At 40.2% G+C, this 25,454-nt stretch overlaps 1 protein-coding gene across 9 annotated transcripts in view; it reads right to left on the bottom strand.

Moving 5' to 3' along the window:
• The window catches only part of LOC114663782 (doublecortin domain-containing protein 2-like), a 346,685-nt gene that overhangs the window by 126,466 nt on the left and 194,765 nt on the right, over positions 1-25,454 (bottom strand). The window contains exons 1-3 of one of the 9 annotated variants that reach the window (XM_051935735.1): positions 13,236-13,875; positions 11,389-11,443; positions 7,064-7,099 (exon numbers count right to left, since the gene is read on the bottom strand). The exons of 6 other annotated variants lie outside the window; for them this stretch is intronic. In XM_051935735.1, the coding sequence (XP_051791695.1) occupies positions 7,064-7,099; positions 11,389-11,443; positions 13,236-13,525 (381 nt within the window). In that variant the 5' untranslated portion in view covers positions 13,526-13,875. Of the gene's footprint in view, positions 1-7,063; positions 7,100-11,388; positions 11,444-13,235; positions 13,876-25,454 lie in introns of those variants that run through there. 2 more of the 9 variants (XM_051935740.1, XM_051935736.1) reach the window with 2 other exon arrangements.

Genomic DNA, 25,454 nt, shown 5'->3' with positions numbered 1-25,454 from the left:
AGAAAGGCGACTTCGATTAAAGCTCTAGAGGCCTGAAAAGCGATTTCTACTACAGCTCAAGGTCTAATTACGCATTCATTCAATACACCTATATCAGGTTTGTGGTGCTTATACTTATTATATATTATACTATTCCACTCGTGCCCGTTTCATCTTACGTTGTCGAAACGGGCTCTTTGTCTAGTATATCATGTTATATTACAACACCTCTTGAATGATTTTCATCCATCCATCCATCCATTATCCAACCTGCTATATCCTAACTACAGGGTCACAGGGGTCTGCTGGAGCGCAAGGCAGGAAACAAACCCCAGGCAGGGCACACACCAAGCACAATTTAGGATTGCCAATGCACCTAACCTGCATGTCTTTGGGAGGAAACCGGAGTACCCGGAGGAAACCCACGCAGACACAGGGAGAACATGCAAACTCCACACAGGGGGGACCCAGGAAGCGAACCCAGGTCTCCTTACTGCGAGGCAGCAGCGCTACCACTGCGCCACCGTGCCGCCCCATGATTTTCAATTACAGTAATCCCTCGCTATATCGCGCTTCGACTTTCGTGGCTTCACTCTATCGCAGATTTTATATGTAAGCATTTTTAAATATATATCGCAGATTTTTTGCTGGTTCGCGGATTTCTGCGGACAATGGGTATTTTAATTTCTGGTACATGCTTCCTCAGTTGGTTTGCCCAGTTGATTTCATACAAGGGACGCTATTGGCCGATGGCTGAGAAGCTACCCAACCAGAGCGCGTATTACATATTAAATAAAACTCTTCAAATATATTGTGAGCATGGGGGCTGTTCGCACCCCTAGAGGATACGGCCGCTCCTCAAAAAACGCTGAAAGATTACCTTCACATTGCTCTCTTCCTTGCTGGGCTTACATGTGGCTGTTTTGTCAAGCGATATGCTTCCTGCACGGTGCTTCGCATACTTAAAAAATCAAACAGCACGTATTGATTTTTGATTGTTTACTTTTCTCTCTCTCTTGCTCTGACATTCTCTGCTCCTGACGGAGAGGGTGTGAGCAGGGGGGCTGTTCGCACCCCTAGACGACACGGACGCTCGTCTAAAAATGCTGAAAGATTACCTTCACGTTGCTCCCTTCTGTGTAGCTGCTTTGTCAAGCGACATGCTTCCCGCACAGTGCTTCGCATACTTAAAAGCTCGAAGGGCACGTATGGATTTTTGATTGTTTGTTTTTCTCGGCCTCTCTCACTCTCTCTGACATTCTCTGCTCCTGACGGAGGGGGTGTGAGCAGAGGGGCTGTTCGCACACTGGCTTAGAGAATACGGACGCTCCTCTAAAAAATGCTGAAAGACTACCTTCACATTGTACATCCTTGCAGCTGCTTTGTCCGGCGGTGCTTCACATACTTAAAAGCCAAACAGCCCTATTGATTTGTTTGCTTTTCTCTCTCTCTCTGACATTATCTGCTCCTGACGCGCACTCCTTTGAAGACGAAGATATGTTTGCATTCTTTTAATTGTGAGACGGAACTGTCATCTCTGTCTTGTCATGGAGCACAGTTTAAACTTTTGAAAAAGAGACAAATGTTTGTTTGCAGTGTTTGAATAAAGTTCCTGTCTCTCTACAACCTCCTGTGTTTCTGTGCAAATCTGTGAACCAAACATGACAATATAAAAATAACCATATAAACATATGGTTTCTACTTCGCGGATTTTCACCTTTCAAGGGGGGGGTCTGGAACGCAACCCCCCCGATGGAGGAGGGATTACTATACAGACTTCTTTTACATAATCTTATAGAGTCGGAGGCAGTTGTGGTGTGTGTCTCTAACTAGTCTGCAACTCACCCCAACTAAGACAAAACATGTTGTAGAGACGGGCTCTTTATGAGCAAGAGCTGACAACCAATGATCGTTCACACTGAAGAACAATGCAAATAATTCAGCAGTGAAATAATTTATCACCCATGTCTCAGAATAGGAAAAGTGATCCTAACTGGCTCAAAAATCTCATAGTGATACAAATTTGGTCCTACACTTTGGAGTAGAAGTGATGGCATTTTAGCAATATTCCTAATTTAGTAAACTACCCCTAACTTCCTAGCTCGTGAACAGTCCTAACTCGCTAGAAAATGACGTTCAGGCAGAGAGCATTACGCACATCATAGGAAAGACAGAATGGACAACGATGAACTTGTTAAAGTTTATGGCGTGTGATCACTCCATCTACACAAAGCTGTCAGATGAAATGAAAGCATTGGTAACGTTTTGGCCACATGGAAAATGCAGCTTTGTAATAGCAATGACTTGGGTATGTCACAACCAACCATTTTTCGAATTCTGCACTAAACTTTCTATGAGGTAATACACAGATGTAAAGATTTCCCCACCACTCCACGTGAGTAATGTTAAAGCAAACTACACACCTGCAAATCGGCACACAAATAAAGATAACTGCCTCAAGTATGGATGAACCCATATATGAGATAATACAGTATCAATACACAAGTAGTCACTGATACAAACTGTATTATTTATGATGTTTTTACAAAGTGGCAAAGTTCAACAAACAACTCTATGCCAGGGTGGCAAGCTCTGCTCCAAGATAGCCACAATGGCTGCAGATTTTTATTCCACCCCAGTTGCTTAATTAGAAGCCAATCCTTACCAATAGCAGATCTTATTTAATTCCATGGCTTGTTACTGTTCTAACTCCACCATGTCAGTTCATTCTTAAATCACAGATTTCTTTTCCTTTCTAATGATACATGTATCATCCAAGTGACTTGAATTTTCAGTTTTTCACTTTCTCTTCAGGTTCTTTCTGAGTATTTAATTAAACCAAAGAGTGAATGATGAATACACACGGGTGGAAATGGAGACAAGCTAAATGGAGAACTGCTGGTTCTGCTGTCATTGGCATCTTATTGGTAATAAGGAGCAGTTAACACAATGAGCACTGCTTTATAAGACTAAAATAAGCAATTAGTGTTCAAAATCTTAGCAAGCGAGACATCTAAAATGAAGCAGAAAAATATCACCTGATCAATTTGTATGTCATCAGCAATGAATGATTTCTCATTAAGCAATTTTTTTTGTTCTTTATTTCGCCTTATACAATTTCTTGTATTAGGAATTCATTAGTTTCCGCATACCCCTTGGGGTCAGAGCACAGGGTCAGTCATTGTACAGCACCCCTGGAGCAATTACAGGTTAAGGGTCTTGCTCAAGGGCCCAGCAGAGTAGGATCTCTTTTGGCAGTGACAGGGATTTGAACCAGCAACCTTCTGGATACCAGCACAGATCCTTAGCCTCAGAGCCACCACTCCACCCCAATTGGGTTTGAACAAAAACCTGAAGCCACTGCAACCCTCCAGGGCCGACGTTGCTCAGCCCTGATTTAAAAGGACTGAGTCTTAAATAGCAAATAAATAAAATGAAGCTAATTAGTACCAAAAACGAGTCACTAATTAAGAAAATGGTTAGAATGAAAATTCCAGGATCGGAGATGGCCACCCCTGCTCTCTACTCTTTAAAATAAAGGTGCCAGAGTGGTTCTTTAGAGTAATGCCATTACAAAACACCCACCCACATGAAGGTGTCAGAGAGAAGCTTTATTTTATTTAGATCCGTAACAGTAAATAACCATAAATAGATGGTAACAGATTTGGAAAATACCAGTGGGTCCTCTCACTGCATGTGTCCAAAAACACCAGCTAAGTTCAGGTTATCTTAATGTGTTAATGTATTGCAAGGTAGCCTGTGCTACATTAAAGATTTCATTTTTTTCTATATAGGAGGATGTTTTTCAAAGGAAAAAGAACTTCATATGCAAAGAACTTTGTGCAGAATGATATGGTGCCTTGTCAAGTAATAGTTCTACAAGGCACTACACAATTAAGTAAAGAACCATCAGGTGCCATTAAAGAAGCAGTAGAGTACTTCATGAGAGTGACATTAACTTTTTACCTTGTTTTACTTTTTCTTCTTCTTCTTCTCCTACTATTTTAAATAACATTAACATTATTACTATTTTTATCATCGGTATGGTGAAGCCTTAGCAATACTATCAAAAAACAACAAACCATCATCATGATTTTCAAGAAAACTACAAAACGCCTTCATGAGTGCCATTTTGTGGCTCAGGGTGATATAAAATCTTGACACAAGTGACATCCAAGTTGTAGACAAAACTGGATCAAAACTAGAAGCTTTTCCTAAATAATTCTTGGACTTACCATCTTCTCAAGCACTAGTCTCTTTAATGATATTCTCTAAAAGGGAAGGCCAAAGCTGCAGATACTCTCCCAAAAACAAGAACAACCAATAAAAACTTGAATTATAAATATTTATTAAGTCAGTCATTTTTCAACCCGCTGTATCCTAAAACAGGGTCACGGGGGTCTGCTGGAGCCAATCCCAGCCAACACAGGGCGCAAGGCAGGAACAAATCCCAGGCAGGGCGCACACACACACACACACACACACACACTCACACACCAAGCACACACTAGGGACAATTTAAGATCGCCAATGCACCTAACCTGCATGTCTTTGGACTGTGGGAGGAAACTGGAGCGCCCGGAGGAAACTATGCAAACTCCACGCAGGGAGGACCCGGGAAGTGAACCCAGGTCTCCTTACTGCTAGGCAGCAGCACCACCGTGCCACCCTATTTATTAATTAATGATTAAATTAATAAAACTACATGAAAAATAGTCTGCCATAGAAAGTTTGAAGCAGATTTTGTTATGAACAAGGATCTGGAGAAGAAATGTTGTGAAAAGTCACGCAAAGTTTGTTAATCAATAATCAAGGTCGATATTTCATCAGACTTAAAAGTAGGTCTAAAAAAATGACACCATAAGAATTAAAGCAAAGGGTCTTAACTAGAAAATCAACAGAACTCTTGACCAATGAATGATGGGGAGAGGCAGATCATCGATTTTAAGCACAGTATTATGGGAAAAAGGCCAACTCTAGCTTTTTTGCTGCCCTAAGCAAAAGTAAAAATGTCACAGCCAAACCACAGAGTCTTGAAGGTATTATTATTTTAGATTGTAGAATCGCTTCCCCTTTAGTGTTTCACATGATTCACAAACCAATGTGGGATGAATAGCTGGATGGGGGTGGGGGTCCCTCTTGAAGATTCATGCAAGTTATACATGGTTGTAATATCAAAGAGCGGGAGGGTTCCCCTTTGAGATCCTCATGAGTCACACAAAGAACGTGAGGGGCGGTGGCGCCAGGGAAAATCAGGGGCTGGGAGCAGAGATGTAGCTAGGGTTTTCAGCGCCCGGGGACAACTGAAGATTTCGCGCCCCCTCCTGTTTGCCAAAATGCAATGGGGAAGTTTCGTAACATCAATTTGGCACCCCCTGGATACTGTCCCCCCTTGCTCCCCCCTAGCTACGCCAGTGGCTGGGAGCAAAATATCACCCAAAGCCACCCCATCTCCAAGTCAACATCTGTGTGCACCTTATTTAACAAGACGCTGCCCCCCAAAAAGTTTAACATCCTAGAATACTGACTAGTTCACCTATATGGTAAAGCCAGCCCTGTATAGAAATGCCTGTTTATGTTGTGCACTAATTTGTTCTGGTAATAACTATTAATAATATTTTAGCAAAAAATGCAAGCTTTATGCACGTTTTGAGCATATGACTGGATAACGGACATTTGAATTACGTGACATGAATAAAATAAGAATTCTTTACTTTTTTCCACGGACATTTTCACATTGTTTGCCATTGGACAGCACTGGTCCCCATTGCTTTCTGTTGTATCATAAACTTTTTTGTTGATGGCTGCTATGTCACTGCTAGGTATGGTCAGCCAGAAGAGTGCGTTGTATGAAAGCACTGAGTCAATGGTATAAATTGAAGTGTTCCTGGTAATCCAAGATTGGATTCTGCTAAAAGATTTTTACAGTCGTTCTTTGTTGTTTTCGAATTCCTGGTTACGAATATTTTCACCCTGCTTTTGGAGTACAGTTTATGATTTGGCTCTGATTATGTGTTCATTTTTATTTCCCGTATTGTTTCCTGACTATGGAATATGTCCTGAGCGCTGCTTGCTTAACAATTACACTTTTTGAGCTTTGACACTTTGCTTGAAATTTTTGACTAAGTCACATCTGCTGGCTTCAATTTCACAAAAAGCTCCTGCCACCGCATACAGTTAGTGCAAGAATTTTATACACAATTAAACAACTACAAGGTACTATAGTGATATATTTCCAAAAGAAAAATGCAAAACATTTCCTGCATCTCTTTCACAATGAGCGGTCAATTGGCGTAATCAGTAGGATTACCCATAATCTTCATTTAGGGCTAGAAAGTAAATCTAAGCCATAATATACAGTTCAGTATATAAAAAAGATGGTAATAAAGAAAAACAATCACTTGTGAGGCTAGAACTTATGTACTTAAAAAGTACAAAGTTCCTAATTTTATTAGACTTGAATAGATATCCAGAAAGTGTTACCAAATTTTAGTTATTCATTTTCTGAAAATGTATGACTTTGGATATTTAAGTTTTTTTTTTACAGTTTTGAAATAGCTGGTCGCCTTTTTGTGGTCTCACTTCATGCAGCTGTTGTGTTTTGCTGTCACTATGGCAACCCTCAGTCACATGACCGACATTGTGCGACGTTTGACTCTGTCCTGCCATTGACATAATTCTAAAAGACGTAAGATTGCTCCATGATTGTGTTGTTACTTGTTTCTTTTTTTTTTTTTTTTTACTTATTAACTTGACTTTTGGACTTTGCATTTTGCATAGCATTTCGTTTCTGATGTTTGGATCAACTGCCCTTTTGGTAACAACTCCTGTTTTACTTGTGAGTCTTCATTTGCCTAGACTTTTATTTCCCTGATTCAAAACTGTCCATCTTAGGACTCGCCACTGAGACAGCAGATGTCTCATAAATGCTGTAATATGAGGGGAAATTGGAGACGCAAGGTGTAATCAAGTACAAAATAAAAACAGACATTTTATATGATATTGTAACAATGACACCTCATATTTGAAGAATTCACAGAGGGGACAATAAACAATTTTATCTTTTGATATGAAATACACTTACGTCTTTACTTCTTTGGGAATCATCCATGAGGTTGGTCTGAAAAAAACATTGAATTCAGAAATGTGTAAAACAAATTGACTAATAGTACTAATCAACTCTAAAATGTGCTAATACACTTTGATATCTGTGGTTGTAGATTCTCGGTTCCTTTTCAAATATACCTCATTTGAATGACATCAGACTCATTTACGTTACACAAACAAGGGTCAAAGTTCAAGGTTAACTTTATTTGTCATTCAAAACTGTGCACTGCAGAATAATATTGCGTCACCTGGCTCAATTATTTGCAAAAATAGACAACAAAAATAAGCAAGAATAACAATTAGAATAATAAAATTAAAAAACGTTATAAGTCTAGACAGCATTACTATGAACACGGAGAAAAAGCTAATAAGCTTTTAGCTCAACAAATTCATAAACAAGAAGTTCACAATGCAATACCAGTAATCACCAACAAGAATGGAGAAGAAATCATCGACCATAATAAAATAATGCACACATTTAGAGATTACTATAAGTCTTTATATTCCACTGAGCCCAAAGAAGACAACACGCAATCTAATGCATTTCTGGATAATTCACAAATACCACAAATAGATGCTTTAAGTGCTGAGGAACTAGATAAACCTCTAACGCTAACAGAATTACTAGACGCTATAAAGTCACTACAAAGCGGGAAATCATCAGGCCCTGATGGTTACCCCGTAGAGTTTTATAAGAAATTCTCCACTCAGCTAGCTCCACTCTTATTGGTAACATTTACAGAAGCTAAAGACCACCAAATACTACCTCAAACATTTCGACAAGCATTAATCACCGTCTTTCCTAAACAAAATAAGGACTTGTTACAATGTGCATCATATAGATCAATTTCACTCCTGAATAATGATGTTAAGATACTCTCAAAAATCCTAGCTAGAAGGATGGAGAAAGTGCTGCCCTCGGTAATATCACAAGATCAAACTGGATTTATTAAAGGCCGACATCTATCTTCAAATCTCCGACGCTTGTTTAATGTGTTATTTTCACCAGCAAAATCAAACACCCCAGAGATATTACTATCATTAGACGCAGAAAAGGCATTTGACATGATCGAATGGAATTACCTTTTCACTGCATTGGAGAAATTTGGGTTTGGCCCGAATATTTGTGCTTGGATTAAACTACTGTATACCAGTCCAGAAGCTTCAGTTTGTATTAATAAAATTTGCTCAGACTACTTTAAACTAGAACGTGGTACCAGACAAGGATGTCCCTTGTCGCCACTGTTGTTTGCAATCGCTATTGAACCACTGGCGGTTCACTGCCGAAATTCTCATCAGATAAAGGGGATTGTCAGAGAAGGACTGGAACAGAAAATTTCTCTATATGCAGATGATATGGTCTTATATATATCGGACCCAGAAAACACTGTCCCTGCTGTTTTAACAGCACTAACAGAATTTCAAAAGATATCTGGTCTTAGAATTAATCTGAATAAAAGTATACTCTTTCCAGTGAACTCACAAGCATATAATATTAAATTAGACACCCTACCTTTTACCATAGCAGATCAGTTTAAATACCTAGGGGTAAATATCACAAGTAAACATAAAGCTCTTTATCAACAAAATTTTGGCGTCTGTATGGAAAAAATTAAGCAAGACTTGCATAGATGGTCAACCCTTCATCTCACTCTAGCCGGAAGAATTAACATTGTTAAGATGAATATCCTTCCTAAACTTCTCTTTTTATTTCAAAACATTTCAATATATATCAATAAATCGTTTTTTAAACAGTTAGATTCAATAATAACCTCATTCATTTGGAACTCAAAACACCCACGTATCCGAAGAGCGACCCTACAAAGACCTCAGGCAGAAGGTGGCATGGCTTTACCTAATTTTCAGTTTTATTACTGGGCAGCAAACATACAAGCCATAAAAACCTGGACACAAATAAATGCACATACACAGGCTTGGTCCGCAATAGAAGTAAAATCGTGTAGTACTTCTTTATATTCCCTGCTTTGCTCTCCAATAAATGAAAGTTATCGCAAATATACTAATAACCCAATTGTGCTTTACTCACTCAGAATATGGAACCAAATTAGGAAGCATTTTAAGATGGAAAATCTTTTATCAGTGGCACCTTTGCAAGGGAACCACCTCTTTCAACCTTCGCAAGTATATCCAGTTTTTAATACCTGGAAAAGTTTTGGGATTAAAATGCTCAGAGATCTTTATATAGACAACATATTTACATCTTTTGAACAATTCCGTTCAAAATTTAACCTCCCAGCTACACATTTCTTTTACTATCTTCAAATTAGAAATTTTGTTAAACAGAAATTGCCCGATTTCCCCCACCTTGCACCCTCCACAATGCTGGAAAAAATACTGCTCAATTCCGAGGAAACAAACACTATTTCCGCAATATATAAAATCTTATTAGAGTCCCTACCTTTCAAAGATCCAAGAGGACATTGGGAAGAAGATCTCTTAATCAATATATCAGAAAAGGAGTGGAAGGTAGCAAAGCAGAGAATTCACTCGAGTTCTATATGCGCAAAGCATAGAATTATTCAACTAAAAATTATATATCGAGCTCATCTGTCTCGCTTAAAACTGTCCAAAATGTTTCCAGGCCAGGATCCAACCTGCGAGCGCTGCAACCAAGCTCCTGCCTCACTGGGTCACATGTTCTGGGCCTGCACCAAACTAACATCATTTTGGACAAAAATTTTTAAGTGCCTCTCAGACAGCCTTAGTATCACAATCCCTCCTAACCCACTAACAGCTGTGTTTGGTGTCCTTCCAGATGGACTTGAATTGGAGAAAGACAAGCAAACGGTGATTGCATTCACTACACTCTTGGCACGCAGACTTATTTTGTTAAATTGGAAGAATCCTAATTCTCCTCTTATAAGTCAGTGGGAAACTGATGTTTTATATTATTTGAAATTGGAAAAAATCAAATTTTCAGTTAGAGGATCTGTACAAAATTTTTTCAAAACTTGGCAGGATTTAATCAATATTATTTTAGAATAAGAGAATTAACTATTATTGTATTTAACTCCCTTCTCCATCTCTTATTTATATAGATATTTACTTCTCCCCTTCTTTTGTCTAATGTTGCCTTATTAAAAAGCTTAAAGAAATTTTCCTTTAGCTAAGCTCTCCTTCTCAGGGATGGGGTTTGATTTGTTTTCAAATTTGTTGGGTTATAAATGGATCTGTTTGTATGGAATGATTACAATGAAAATTAATAAAATAAAAATATATAAAAAAACAGAAAATAATCCGCATATTGCACTGTATTAAGAGATGTGTTCTAATACCCCTCAGTAATAGTCAGGTAACATAACAACCTTTTATTTATTTAAATAATTCTCTTGAGGTTCATTTAATCATTTTTTAAAATTGAAAACGAGAGGTATGCTGTTAAAGTAAAAGCTCATGAGGTCACAGCAAAAATATTAAAAACATTCTTTTAATGGACAAGGAAGCGTAACAAAGTAACCAAGAGGTAAGGAAAAAAATTGGATGATAAATAATTGTTTTGAGGGTAATATGGCTGATTAAAGACACGGGTCAAAACCGACCCGTTAACATAAGAGATAGTAACAGAAAGCTAACATAAGAGGAAGGTTAACAGATAATCATTGTTTAAGAGTCTAATGGCTTGTGGGATAAAACTTTTATGAAATCTGTCAGTTCTGCACAGTATACTTTGGTAAAGCTTGCCAGAGGGCAGACAGGCAAACACTCCATTATGATTTTCTCAGCCGCTCTCACCACTCCCTACAGGGAAACCTGGTCTGAGGCAGTACAGTCCTCAAACCAGACAGAGATGCCGGTGTTCAGTACACTCTCCATGCCACCTCTACAGAAAGAGGGAAAGGTGGGAGGTGGGGTTAGCTTCCCTCATGCGTCAAACGAAGTGAAGTCACATCCGTCCTCTCTTGACTAAGGAGGAGGTGTGTTGGGTCCAGGAGAGATCATTTGCTATCTCCACTTCCAGCAACATTGTGCTCCTGGCTGACTCCAAAGTGGAGCCATTGACAGAGAGAGGTGGATGGACAGCACAGTTCTTTCTTTCCAAAAGTTGACAGTGAGTGCCATTATTTTATGGACTGTCAGGGTCATGTTATTGTTCTTACACCAGTCCACACGCTGTTTAACCTCCTCTCTGTCATCCATCATCGTTAGCTCCTCTCATGAGGCCTGTCAACATTGTACTATCTGTGAAACTAATGATGTTGTTCAAATTATTAAAAAACTATACAATAAGTAACACGAATGAGCTACTCTTTAAAATAAATAAAACAAATTCCAAAGAAATACCTGTATATTACTGTTCTGAATTGAATTTTTCTTCTTTGATCCAATTTGCAGATAACTGGAAAAAAAAGATAACATATAATCAAACTTGCACCACCTTAGCAAATTATTAAAGCATCTTAATGGGCAAAATGGGCACTGTCCGGGTGCCCCAGGAGCATAGGGGACCCATGATGTTTCTGATGCCTATGTACATTTCTGTTTTGCTGGTAGTACAGGAACCCCAGCACATTGCTTTGCACAGGGGCCTATGATGCTGTTAATGATGCTGCCTGCCATTAAATAGCTCTCCTACTTATGTGCAGCTGTTGTTGCAAAAATCCAACAAGAACACTCTTAAAAATAAAGGTGCCAGAGTGGATCTTCAGACTGGTGCTGCAGGGAAAACATTTGTGGTTCCAAAAATTACCATCCACATGAATGTTCCAGAAAATATCTTTAGATACATTGCAGGCTCAATAAATAACCATGAAGAGATGAGAACAGATTTATCAAATACCACTGGGTTCATTATTTCAATACAGTAACCCAGGCTAAGTTTAGGGTTTCCTGAACTGTTAGTATCCTGCTAGGCAGCCTACTGTACATTTACAATTTCTGTTTTCTCCACATATTAGGAACCTTTTTAAAGCCCAAAGAACCAATATGGAAAACAATGTTCCTAGAATTAAATGGTTCTTTGACAAGTAATGTTTCAAGAAGGAACCCCGTAATATGCCATTAAGGAACTGTTGATAAAGTGCACCACATGTTGATAAAGTACCTGCCACCATGGATGTACTGTATAAAAATGTATTTTTATTTTTCCCTCTTTTTTCCTATGTACCTTTAAAAATCAAGTTGGATATTTTCTGATCTAAATGTGCAGAGAATGTTCCTGCTTTGCACCCATTGCTTACTGGGATAGGCTCTAGCATCCCCACAACCTGGCCCTTGATAAGCAAGTGTGGAAAGTGGATGGATGGACGGATGGATGATATCATTATCAACACAGAATTTTTTTTTTTGCTTTGCTTTATTATAATTTTTTGTAAAACCTTATTTCATATAAATAATATTTCCCAGACTATATTAACTTGAAAAACGGTATTGTTTGTATTGTGTTGAAGACTATTATGGAAATAATAATAAACAATTTTGTCATTCATACAGAGAAAAATGCAACTTGTACAGAGGTGGAAAGTAAAAGAAACTTACAGAGTGGGTTACTACAGGTTGTAAAACGGGAATAAATTATCCACTGCTAAGATAACTATAATGGACGTTGCTTACCCAACAACTGACAGTAAATGAGCTGGAGATAATTTAACTGCAATCCAAATATAACGGTTAAAATACTAAGTGCTATTGAAAAAGAAATTGTAATTCGAAAAGCTTAGTTAAACAATGTGCTTATTTTAGAAAGCTTGTCTTTCATTTTTTAATTAATTAAAAGAATAGGAATGGATAATTGCTTCATTTTCCTATGCACGATTTGAAGATCTGTTTCCCTATACAGTCTCACTGTCACATATTTAAATTAAACCTCTATCTGTTGCACTATGTCAAAAATGTGAAAGATGCGTAAATGTTTTAAACTTTCGTAATATTTAAACACATTACTGAAGCAATCAAATGAAAAAAATAAGTGTTTACTTAAAAATAAACGATCTTTTTTTTAACATGTTCAGAGCACGCGCTCTTCCAGCCACTTCTCTTCTATAATAACCGATCGTGCGCACAACCAAACTCGGAGCCAGGCTGATGTTCACTTCGGAGATTCGGTACAGAATTCCAAATCCCTATAAAATCACAACCCCCGTTCACCCCCCTCCTCAGGTTTTCATCGGACCCGCCATAGTGTTACCTACTCGAGCTTTTTAAACTTTTCCCGGCCGGCAGCCACGTAATGCTGGCCGCTCTCCAGCTCCTCTAGCGCGTCCACTCGATGTCCCTCGCTAGGTGTGTAGATGTTCCTCACAGCTCCGAAAGATGCCTGTACACCGGAGGTTGCCTCTTTCAGGAAACTCTCGAAATTGCACACCCTCTTTTCGTTGACCACAATTTTCCGTCCCTGAAAGTAGGGGTCCCCGTTTCGATAGAGATGAACGCTCTTCACAACTGGCTGTGAGAGGAAGTTGGGTCGGTCGGTGGCGCTCATGGCCTCGTCAGAGAGAGCTGTAATTTATTTAGTAGTACCTTTCTAAACAAGATAATCTGTCAGGTCCTCCTAGACTGGAAATGTGCTGCCTTCATGACATGGCAACAAGACGCTCATTTGTAAGCTGTCATAAACATGTGCCCGCAAGAACCACGCGCATAAAAAAGTAAGCAATACGATCGTTTTCACTAATTGGTGAGCATCAAGTTAAGAAGCCTGCCGATGTCCTGCTTATGCCCGACGCTTTAGTCAAGTCACGAACGCTCAGAAAAGCACAAATGAGCGGCGTCAAAACAGAAATAAACATCAGGTGTGTAGCGCAGGTAGAGCTGCACTACTGTACATCCCACTGCTGCCACCCGGCTGGAGACCAGCTGTACCCTGGGAAACTACTTGTGTGTTACTCGCTTAGTGGTCGCCATGGAGACGCGTGAGGCTTGGGGGCTGACAGGGAGCGCACAGTAGACTGAAAAAAATAATCGAGGCGCAGAACTCCACAAAAGATCGCCGCGCGCTTTGCTCCTCTTCTTTGTTGCTTTTAACCGCTACTCTCACTCAGGAGGCCTAAGAAATTTTTCTTTCTTTCTTTCTTTCTTTCTTACTTTCTTAATATTTTTTTATTTGATTGAATCTGCTTTGGTGTTTAGAGTTTTGCAGGTGAAAGTGCTTTCATGTGATTTTTATATATTTTTGGGCGCAGAATTAAAAAATGAAAACCATTTTTCTCCATCTTGTCATTTTTTTTAACAAAACACATTCTTAAGCTGCCAGTTATAATAAAAATCTTTTTTAATATATTTTTTTTTTTATAAGCCTGCTTTGGTGTTTAGGGTTTTGCAAGTGCAAATGCTTTCATATGATTTTTATATATTTTCTGAATTAAAAAAATAGCAACCATTTTTCTCCATTATGTAATTTTTTTTTCGCAAAACACATTTTTAAGCTGTCAATTATAGTTTTTTTTAATTGTTTTGACACTATCATTAATTAAACATCAATGTTTTATTTTAATAAAATTGTATTGTATCTGCGTGGGTTTCCTCCGGGTGCTCCGGTTTCTTCCCACAGTCCAAAGACATGCAGGTTAGGTGCATTGGCGTTCCTAAATTGTCCCTAGTGTGTGCTTGGTGTGTGGATGTGTGTGTGCCCTGTGGTGGGCTGGCGCCCTGCCCGGGGTTTGTTTCCTGTCTTGTGCCCTGTGCTGGCTGGGATTGGCTCCAGCAGACCCCCGTGACCCTGTGTTCAGATTCAGCGGGTTGGAAAATGGATGGATGGATGGACCCCCATGACCCTGTGTTAGGATATAGCAGGTTGGATAATGACTGACTGTATTGTATTGTATTGTATATTCAAGCAAAGAGCCAAAGCCATTCACTCAGGATGAGTGTAAAGATTTTGTAAAAGATCGAGGCCTTCACAAAGACGCTGCAGCACTCTTGGGGTCTCAGATAAAAGATATTAAACTTTTTACATCCAGATGCAACTTTTTCTTGTTACCTGACTAGAGAAGAAGAGTTTGTATCATACAACCCCAATTCCAAAAATGGGACGCTGTGTAAAATGTAAATAAAAAACAGAGTGCAATGATTTGCAAATCTCATAAGTCCATATTTTATTCACAATAAAACATAGAAAACATATCAAATGTTGAAAGAGAGACAATTTACTATTTTATGAAAAATATCTCATTTTGAATTTGATGTCAGCAACACGTCTCAAAAAAGTTGGGTATGGGGGCAACAAAAGGCTGGAAAACTAAAGGTGCTAAAAAGAAATAGCTGGAGGAACATTTTGCAGCTAATTTGGTTATTTGGCTTCAGGTCAGAAACATTATTGGGTATAAAAAGAGCATCTTAGAGAGGCAGAGTCTCTCAGACGTAAAGATGGGTAGAGGAGTGGTTCACCAATCTGCAAAAAACCATGCCTTCAAATTGTGGAACACTTTCAGAATAATGTTCGTCGACGTAAAATTGCAAAGACTTGAAGTTGTATTTCAAGAAATATGGATCCTTGGTTTACCACACTCACGTAAGTGGCCTAAGTTCAGAAAACTGGCAGAAATGACAATGCAGAAGACTCTTCTGAAAGAGACAGAAAAGGAGCACTTCTTCAAAACTGTATTAGATACGCATCAATACCTGTTCCTTCTTCTGTGCATTTGAAAGGAACCAATGTAAACTTTTAAAATCTTCTTGAGAATGTTAACTAGAATGAGCACCATGAAAGTTCTGTGTCAGTGGCTGAAGTGGAACCAGATAAGTAGCAGTTCTCTTTTAATGGTGATACTGTGACATTTGAACAGTGTGATATGTTAACACTCGAGTGAAGAACTTCCCCCTTGAAGACTCACAAAGAGGTTTTGGTGTTCACCGGTACGTTGGCACAGTGAAATGTCCAGCTCAGGGCGGCAAAGGAGCAGTACAGGAGAAAGCTGGAGCAGAAGTTGCAGAATAACAGCATGAAGGAAGTGTGGGATGGGATGAAGATCATCACTGGCTGCAGCTTGAAGCAGGGTGCCACCATCGAGAGAGACATGGAGAGAGCAAACCAGATGAACAACTTCTTTAATAGGCTTGACCATCCTAACCCACTTTCACCTTAGAGTACTGCACCCACCATGCATCCTTCTGCTGATACCAGTATAGGAGAGAGTTACCCCCACCCACAATTACAGCAGCCCAGGTAAGCAGAGAGCTGAGGAGACTTCGTGCCAGCAAAGCAGTGGGTCCAGATGGAGAATCGCCACGACTGCTGAAGGCCTGTGCGTTGGAGCTGGGGAGTCCTCTACAGCGCATCTTCAACCTGAGCCTGGAACAGGGGAGAGTCCCAAGGCTTTGGAAAACATCTTGTATCATCCCAGTCCCAAAGGTATCACATTCTGGCAAGCTGAATGACTTCAGGCCTGTCGCTCTGACGTCACACATGATGAAGACCACGGAGCGGCTGCTGCTTCACCACCTGAGGCCACAGGTCCTCCATGCCCTCGACCTTCTGCAGTTTGCATACCAGGAGAAGGTGGGAGCGGAGGATGCCATCATCTATATGCTACACTGATCCCTCTCCCACTTGGACAGAGGCAGTGGTGCAGTAAGAATTATGTTTCTGGACTTCTCTAGCGCCTTCAACACCATTCAATCTCTGCTCCTTAGGGACAAGCTGACAGAGATGGGAGTAGATTCATACCTGGTGGCATGGATCGTGGACTATCTTACAGACAGACCTCAGTATGTGCATCTTGGGAACTACAGGTCTGACATTGTGGTCAGCAGCACAGGAGCGCCTCAGGGGACTGTACTTTCTCCGGTCCTGTTCAGCCTATATACATCGGACTTCCAATACAACTCGAAGTCCTGCCACGTACAAAAGTTCACTGACGACACTGCTATCATGGGCTACATCAGGAGTGGGCAGGAGGAGGAGTACAGGAACCTCATCAAGGACTTTGTTAAATGGTGCGACTCAAACCACCTACAACTGAACACCAGCAAAACCAAGGAGCTGGTGGTGGATTTTAGGAGACCCAGGCCCCTCCTGGACCCCGTGATTATCAGAGGTGACTGTGTGCAGAGGGTGCAGACCTATAAATACCTGGGAGTGCAGCTGGATGATAAATTGGACTGGAATGCCAATACTGATGCTCTCTGCAAGAGAGGACTATACTTTCTTAGAAGGCTGGCATCCTTCAAAATCTGCAATAAGATTCTTCAGATGTTCTATCAGACGGTTGTGGCGAGCACCATCTTCTACGCGGTGATGTGCTGAGGAGGCAGCATAAAGAAGGACGCCTCACGCCTGGACAAACTGCTGAGAAAGTCAGGCTCTACTGTAGGCATGGAGCTGGACAGTTTGACATCTGTGGCAGAGCGACGGGCGCTGAGCAGGCTCCTGTCAATCATGGAGAATCCAATGCATCCACTGAACAGGATCATCTCCAGACAGAGGAGCAGCTTCAGCGACAGACTGCTGTCACCATCCTGCTCCACTGACAGACTGAGGAGATCGTTCCTCCCCCACACTATGCAACTCTTCAGTTCCACCGGGGGGGTAAACGTTAACATTATAAGTTATTGTCTGTTATACCTGCATTTTTATCACACTTTAATTTAATATTGTTTTTTATCAATATGCCGCTGCTGGAGTATGTGAATTTCCCCTTGGGGATTAATAAAGTATCTATCTATCTATCTATCTATCTATCTATCTATCTATCTATCTATCTATCTATCTATCTATCTATCTATCTATCTATCTATCTATCTATCTATCTATCTATCTATCTATCTATCTATCTATCTATCTATGTCGATTGTTGTGAGGTGGTGAAAGTTGAAAGTTGACCGCAGAGCAAGAGCTAAGGGGTACACCAGTGTAACTGCAAGCATTGGCATACATCAACATTCGATCGAAGATCAATCCAAAGTGAAGATTTGCAAAAAGGTGCCGGTACTCACCGGTAAGCTAAGGAAATGTGCCGGTACTCTGTGTTAAAACTGGAAGTAGCATATACCGATAAGTACCGGCCACTCCAAGAAGTATTCTGTTATCTTACTGGGTCAGCAGTTAGGGCATACAAAAAGCCCATGTTTTCTCTATGGGACAGCAGAACCAAGAATTGACATTGAGTTCAGAAGGAAACGGCCAGCTAAAAAAATAATTACAGCTTGATTGCCAGAAACATCATGAGACCTACACTAGCTTGGTGGATCCAGGTAAAGTAGTGCTACCATGACTTCATATTAAGCTTGGTTTAACTAAGCCATTTGCCAAAGCCCTCTCAAAACATGAAGAGTCTGTTTGATGTATTTGTGCCAAAAGGTTTTGGGCTTGTTTCAGGCTAAATTGAAAGAGGGCATTTTGCTGGACCTGCTATAAGGAAAGTGATTTCTGATGCAGAATCTGATGGTGTGCTTTCATTAAGTATCATTCCAAAAAGTAATTTCTTTAGATTTTGGGTAACAATAAAGATCCAAATCATGAAGAAATTGTGAAACATTAATTGGTTAAGTTTATAGAACTACGTTGCAACATGAGTGTCAAAGTTGCATTTGTAATTTTTTCCCTGAAAATCTTGGACCCGTAAGTGAAGAGCAGTGCGAAAGATTCCATCAAGATATCAAAGACATCTATCTTCAAATCTCCGACGCTTGTTTAATGTGTTATTTTCACCAGCAAAATCAAACACCCCAGAGATATTACTATCATTAGACGCAGAAAAGGCATTTGACATGATCGAATGGAATTACCTTTTCACTGCATTGGAGAAATTTGGGTTTGGCCCGAATATTTGTGCTTGGATTAAACTACTGTATACCAGTCCAGAAGCTTCAGTTTGTATTAATAAAATTTGCTCAGACTACTTTAAACTAGAACGTGGTACCAGACAAGGATGTCCCTTGTCGCCACTGTTGTTTGCAATCGCTATTGAACCACTGGCGGTTCACTGCCGAAATTCTCATCAGATAAAGGGGATTGTCAGAGAAGGACTGGAACAGAAAATTTCTCTATATGCAGATGATATGGTCTTATATATATCGGACCCAGAAAACACTGTCCCTGCTGTTTTAACAGCACTAACAGAATTTCAAAAGATATCTGGTCTTAGAATTAATCTGAATAAAAGTATACTCTTTCCAGTGAACTCACAAGCATATAATATTAAATTAGACACCCTACCTTTTACCATAGCAGATCAGTTTAAATACCTAGGGGTAAATATCACAAGTAAACATAAAGCTCTTTATCAACAAAATTTTGGCGTCTGTATGGAAAAAATTAAGCAAGACTTGCATAGATGGTCAACCCTTCATCTCACTCTAGCCGGAAGAATTAACATTGTTAAGATGAATATCCTTCCTAAACTTCTCTTTTTATTTCAAAACATTTCAATATATATCAATAAATCGTTTTTTAAACAGTTAGATTCAATAATAACCTCATTCATTTGGAACTCAAAACACCCACGTATCCGAAGAGCGACCCTACAAAGACCTCAGGCAGAAGGTGGCATGGCTTTACCTAATTTTCAGTTTTATTACTGGGCAGCAAACATACAAGCCATAAAAACCTGGACACAAATAAATGCACATACACAGGCTTGGTCTGCAATAGAAGTAAAATCCTGTAGTACTTCTTTATATTCCCTGCTTTGCTCTCCAATAAATGAAAGTTATCGCAAATATACTAATAACCCAATTGTGCTTTACTCACTCAGAATATGGAACCAAATTAGGAAGCATTTTAAGATGGAAAATCTTTTATCAGTGGCACCTTTGCAAGGGAACCACCTCTTTCAACCTTCGCAAGTATATCCAGTTTTTAATACCTGGAAAAGTTTTGGGATTAAAATGCTCAGAGATCTTTATATAGACAACATATTTACATCTTTTGAACAATTCCGTTCAAAATTTAACCTCCCAGCTACACATTTCTTTTACTATCTTCAAATTAGAAATTTTGTTAAACAGAAATTGCCCGATTTCCCCCACCTTGCACCCTCCACAATGCTGGAAAAAATACTGCTCAATTCCGAGGAAACAAACACTATTTCCGCAATATATAAAATCTTATTAGAGTCCCTACCTTTCAAAGATCCAAGAGGACATTGGGAAGAAGATCTCTTAATCAATATATCAGAAAAGGAGTGGAAGGTAGCAAAGCAGAGAATTCACTCGAGTTCTATATGCGCAAAGCATAGAATTATTCAACTAAAAATTATATATCGAGCTCATCTGTCTCGCTTAAAACTGTCCAAAATGTTTCCAGGCCAGGATCCGACCTGCGAGCGCTGCAACCAAGCTCCTGCCTCACTGGGTCACATGTTCTGGGCCTGCACCAAACTAACATCATTTTGGACAAAGATTTTTAAGTGCCTCTCAGACAGCCTTAGTATCACAATCCCTCCTAACCCACTAACAGCTGTGTTTGGTGTCCTTCCAGATGGACTTGAATTGGAGAAGGACAAACAAACGGTGATTGCATTCACTACACTCTTGGCACGCAGACTTATTTTGTTAAATTGGAAGAATCCTAATTCTCCTCTTATAAGTCAGTGGGAAACTGATGTTTTATATTATTTGAAATTGGAAAAAATCAAATTTTCAGTTAGAAGATCTGTACAAAACTTTTTCAAAACTTGGCAGGATTTAATCAATATTATTTTAGAATAAGAGAATTAACTATTATTGTATTTAACTCCCTTCTCCATCTCTTATTTATATAGATATTTACTTCTCCCCTTCTTTTGCCTAATGTTGCCTTATTAAAAAGCTTAAAGAAATTTTCCTTTAGCTAAGCTCTCCTTCTCAGGGATGGGGTTTGATTTGTTTTCAAATTTGTTGGGTTATAAATGGATCTGTTTGTATGGAATGATTACAATGAAAATTAATAAAATAAAAATATAAAAAAAAAAAAAAAAAAAAGACATCCTGGTTTTTTAATGGCATTTTAAGGTTCTTTACTGGGTTGTATGGTTCCTCATAGAGCCACTGCTTGACAAAGTACCATTGTATTCTTGTAAGGGTTCTCTGCATATGAAGTTGGTTCTTTGTGCTTTGAAAAACATTCTAATATGTAGAAAAAAACCCAAAATCCTTAAAGTTTGGTAAGCTTCCTAGCAGGATACTAACAAATTAGGAAAACCTGGACTTAGCTTGTGTGATTGTAAGCAAGAGTCCTTTTAAAATCACAACTTCTTAATATTTCAGAAATGTGTTACCATTGTAGGAGGAAAATGGGCATCCCTGCCAGAATGGAGAAAAATCCATTATCTGGATGGGAGGTCAGCACGATGACGCAGACAAACAATAAAATAAATAACTTTGTGTTCGGCCAATGCCAAATAATGGAAGGACCAGCAATAGCTGAGAGTCGGGAGCAGTTCAATCCCCCATATGCTAGGTGGCAGTGGTCCTCTCATGGGAGCACCGTCAGGACCCCCATAGTGGTGCTTGAGATATGGCATCCGGAATTGCAACCCTGTTGGGGTCTATGTTTCAATAGAGAGCTCTGTTTTTTTGGGGGGAGACCTCCCTACTTTGGTTGTGACCTGGAAATGCTTCCCAGAAGTCATGGCGTGGCCCCAGTGGCATTCTCAGCTTTGGCATAAAAGGAATCCCAATCCTTACATGGAGGAGTCAGAGTTAGAAGGGGACAACACTATTTTGTAGGATGAAGGAGGAATTGTGATTGGTTTATTTTGCTAGAGTTTATGTGAAGAAGGTGTCTTATCATGTATATTACTAAACCACAGTTAATTTATGCACGGCGGACGCACCGAAGCGCATGCACACTGCGGCGTGACGCCCGCCCCAGAGTCAAACGCAGCAGCTTCCCAAAACGTGGCGGCTTCCCAGAGTCAGTAGGTGGCGCCCAAACAACACAACCTGTAAACTAGACTTGCTGTAATCCACTGTGCCAGTAATATAGATCACATAACGGTCATTCAGTAACACAGAAACAAAAACGAGACCCCATGGAGAAAAACAATAAACGGAGGCTCCTACAACGCGCTTCACAGACACCTGAAGCATCAGATCCATTGAACCTCTGGAATACAAACAAAGAAGGAATGATAGAAGACATGCCACGAGCTGCATGGAAACGATGATTCTTGTGTCAACTGTGAAGCCTATGCACTTAAAGACATTCAGTCTGCTCTCAGACTCCTTATCATTTATATTACTAAACCACAGTTAATTTATGCACGGCGGACGCACCGAAGCGCATGCGCACTGCGGCGCGGCACCCCAGAGTCAAACGCAGCGGCTTCCCAGAGTCAGTACGTGGCGCCCACACAACACAACCTGTAAACTAGACTTGCTCTACTCCACTGTGCCAGCAGTCTGTGTGGCATGTTCAATCTACCTAACGACACAGCCACAGAACAACACAGACGAGACCACATAGATAAACACAATAAACGGAGGTTCCTACAACGCGCTTCAAAAACACCACACGTAAGACCGCATGGATACAAGCAATACACGGAGGCTCCCACAACACGCTTCAGACACACCAGAAGCAAAGACATCACGGCTCCACAATGAAAGAGCTCAACTAACGGAAATACAAAACGAGCCCGTATAGATAAACACAATGAAACTGTTTGAATTCATCAGGGCAAGTTGTAGACAACTTTGACTGAGTTGCTAGCTATCTATATTACTAAACGACAGTTTAATTTATGCACGGACGGTGGATGCACCGCATGCGCACTGCGCCTCAGAGTCAAACCCAGCGGCTTCCCAGAGTCAGTAGGTGGCGCCCAAACAACACAACCTGTGAACTAAACCTGCTCTAATCCACTGTGCCAGCGGTCTGTGTCAGCAGAGGCAAAGGAGGCATGTATCCAAATGGAGGGAGCTCAACGATTAGTAATACAAACACGAGCCTGTATGGCTACAACCTGTAAACGAGCCCATATGGATAAAAACAATGAACGAAGGCGCCCACACAAAGAAACCGCTTTAGTTCAAATAGGGTTATTGAATTAAATGGAAACTTTACCATGCCTTCGACTTGTGAACTAAACCTGAGGTAAAGCGTGCACGCCAGGTTGTACAGCCGCCCGGACACGACCACCCACACCACCACATAAACAACACAACCTGTACACTACTCTTGCTCTAATCCACTGTGCCAGTAATATAGATCACATAACGGTCACAGACTCAAACCCAGCGGCTTCCCAGACTCAGTGGCTGGCACACGAACACCACAACCCGTGAACTAAACTTGCTGTGCTCCACTCTGCCAGCAGTCAGTGTCAGCAAAGGCAATGGAATCACGTCTCCACAAAACGAAATTGCTTTAGTACAGATATGCTTATTTAATTAAATGACATTTCCCCAGACGCACCCACCCTCCATGATATGTCATCCATCCGAATATCGGACGGAACAGAAACTTAATGCCATTCTTGGATTTACGATTCTCTAGAGAATCGCGGGCTTACTTGTCTTCTTATATAATATGCTATCGTGGCTGTTTGTTTGTCCAGGATTTTAAATCACCTGTAGCCCACAAACCGCTTGACCTATTGACCTGAAATTTGGTAGACATATAGTACGTGATGTCTACTATCCGCTTTCTGGGTGATGATTTTTGTATTACACTCTTTATTTTTATTTTATTTTATTGTAGTATCAACTTTCGGCATCGGCCAGCAGGGTGGCCGTACGGCAATTGCGTACGGGTGCTGTTCTCATCGCTACCACCTTTGCCGTCACTTCCCCTACCTCTCCATATCTTAAATCATTCTGGAGGCAGACTGAAGACTTAAGTGCCATCTTAAGTGAAAAATGAAAGAAAACGTACTAAGTAATTGCAACACAAACTCTGACTCTCAGTTTTATCGTGAAAAGATGCCAATGAAAGAAGAGAAGAAGTGGGCTGCTAGGGTGGAGAAAAGAAGAGCTGCTTAGGAAGCAGCAAGCACATCAACCTCTGAGCAAACGATTGCTAAATGTAAAGAGAAAGAATATGAAAACTAGGAATGCTCAAGTCAAGTGTATTCACGGCATGTTATCGTGCAGTGTGCCATTACTGGTCAAAAATAATTGTGTTGGGTATTGCTGTGTCTGTGGTTTGGGGCTCTCTGGCGCCCCCTTGTGGTCACACCATCTATTTATGGCTATTTACTGTATGGAGCCTGATGCAGATCTAAATAAATAAATGTTTTTTTCTGGAACCTTCATGTGGAAGGGTCTTTTGGGAGCCAAAATTGGTTCCCTACGGCATCGCTCTGAAGAACCACTCTGGCACCTTTATTTTTAAGAGTGTGGAAAGAAGGTATCAGGGACGTTGAGATATTTGTATAATGGCAGACTACTGCTGGATATAGGGATGCACGAGAATATGTGGATGAAACATCTAAGAAGTGACCAAAACTAGAGAAGTTATACCTACTGTAGGTCAATGAATAAGTATTATAGCACTGGCACTGAGTGCTAGAATGAATTCATTATTCGTTTACTTGGCTCACTCTCCATAAAATGACTGCTCACCATTGCCAGACTAGATGGAACTCTCTTTTGTGACACTGCAGGCTTGCCACTTTCTTACGTGCCCAGCCGCTGGTGAGGGAATGCCAGCTCCTACTATGGGTGACACATCTCTGGCTGATGCAACTTGTCAGCACAGACCTCCTTTGAAGTCACTGTCCCCAGCGAGCACTTCTAGCTTCTTGAAACAGTGCATAACTCTTTGAAAAGGCTGGGTGGTCATTGTTTTCATTGCAGTCTTGCAGCCGGTGACAAAAGTACATCAGCAGGGTTTTTGAGCACTTTGTTATTAGGTGGCACAGAAGGAATCTTGAGTGGTCAGATGCCGCTGTCATGCAGTGCTGAAGAGGTGTTCAATACTGTATTTCTGTGTGGTGATCTGTCGATTAGAAGTGAGCTGATCTGGAGCTGCAGATGTACTGGTTTCTTGTCTGCTTTCCTTCCATGGTACTTTGCAAAACTGGACAGTAGTCTTATTCTAATCCCACTGCTGGCACCAACGTTGGGCTGGTAATGAGTGCCGGAATGGATCATTTGCTTTTGACATGGCTCTTTTAGGTGTCCCACTATCCTTAAAAGGACCACTGGCATTTGCCACACTAGATGAAATTTTATTTGCGACTTTGCACGCTTGCCGTTTTTATAGAATGCCAGTTCATACCTATGGGTGACTCACCCTTGGCTGATGCAACCTGTTAGCTCTGTTACAGCTGTTGTTTTCTTAACATATACTATATGTTTTAATTAGATTGAATAAATATGTTCATGTTAAATTTATTTAGAACAATATCGTATACATCATAAACTGTGTAATTTGTTCAATTTTAATTACATTTCTTTTCAATTTTGTACTTAAATGTGACGTGATTGAAACATTTTAATTATGTTATTGCGTTCGTGAATGCAAATAAAAACAACTTCAGATTTCT

The sequence above is a fragment of the Erpetoichthys calabaricus genome, chromosome 13 (genome assembly GCF_900747795.2).
Source record: "Erpetoichthys calabaricus chromosome 13, fErpCal1.3, whole genome shotgun sequence".
In the NCBI taxonomy this organism is placed as follows: Eukaryota; Metazoa; Chordata; class Cladistia; order Polypteriformes; family Polypteridae; genus Erpetoichthys; species Erpetoichthys calabaricus.
Note: the sequence above shows the minus strand (reverse complement) of the source record. Positions and strands in the feature narration are given on the sequence as shown.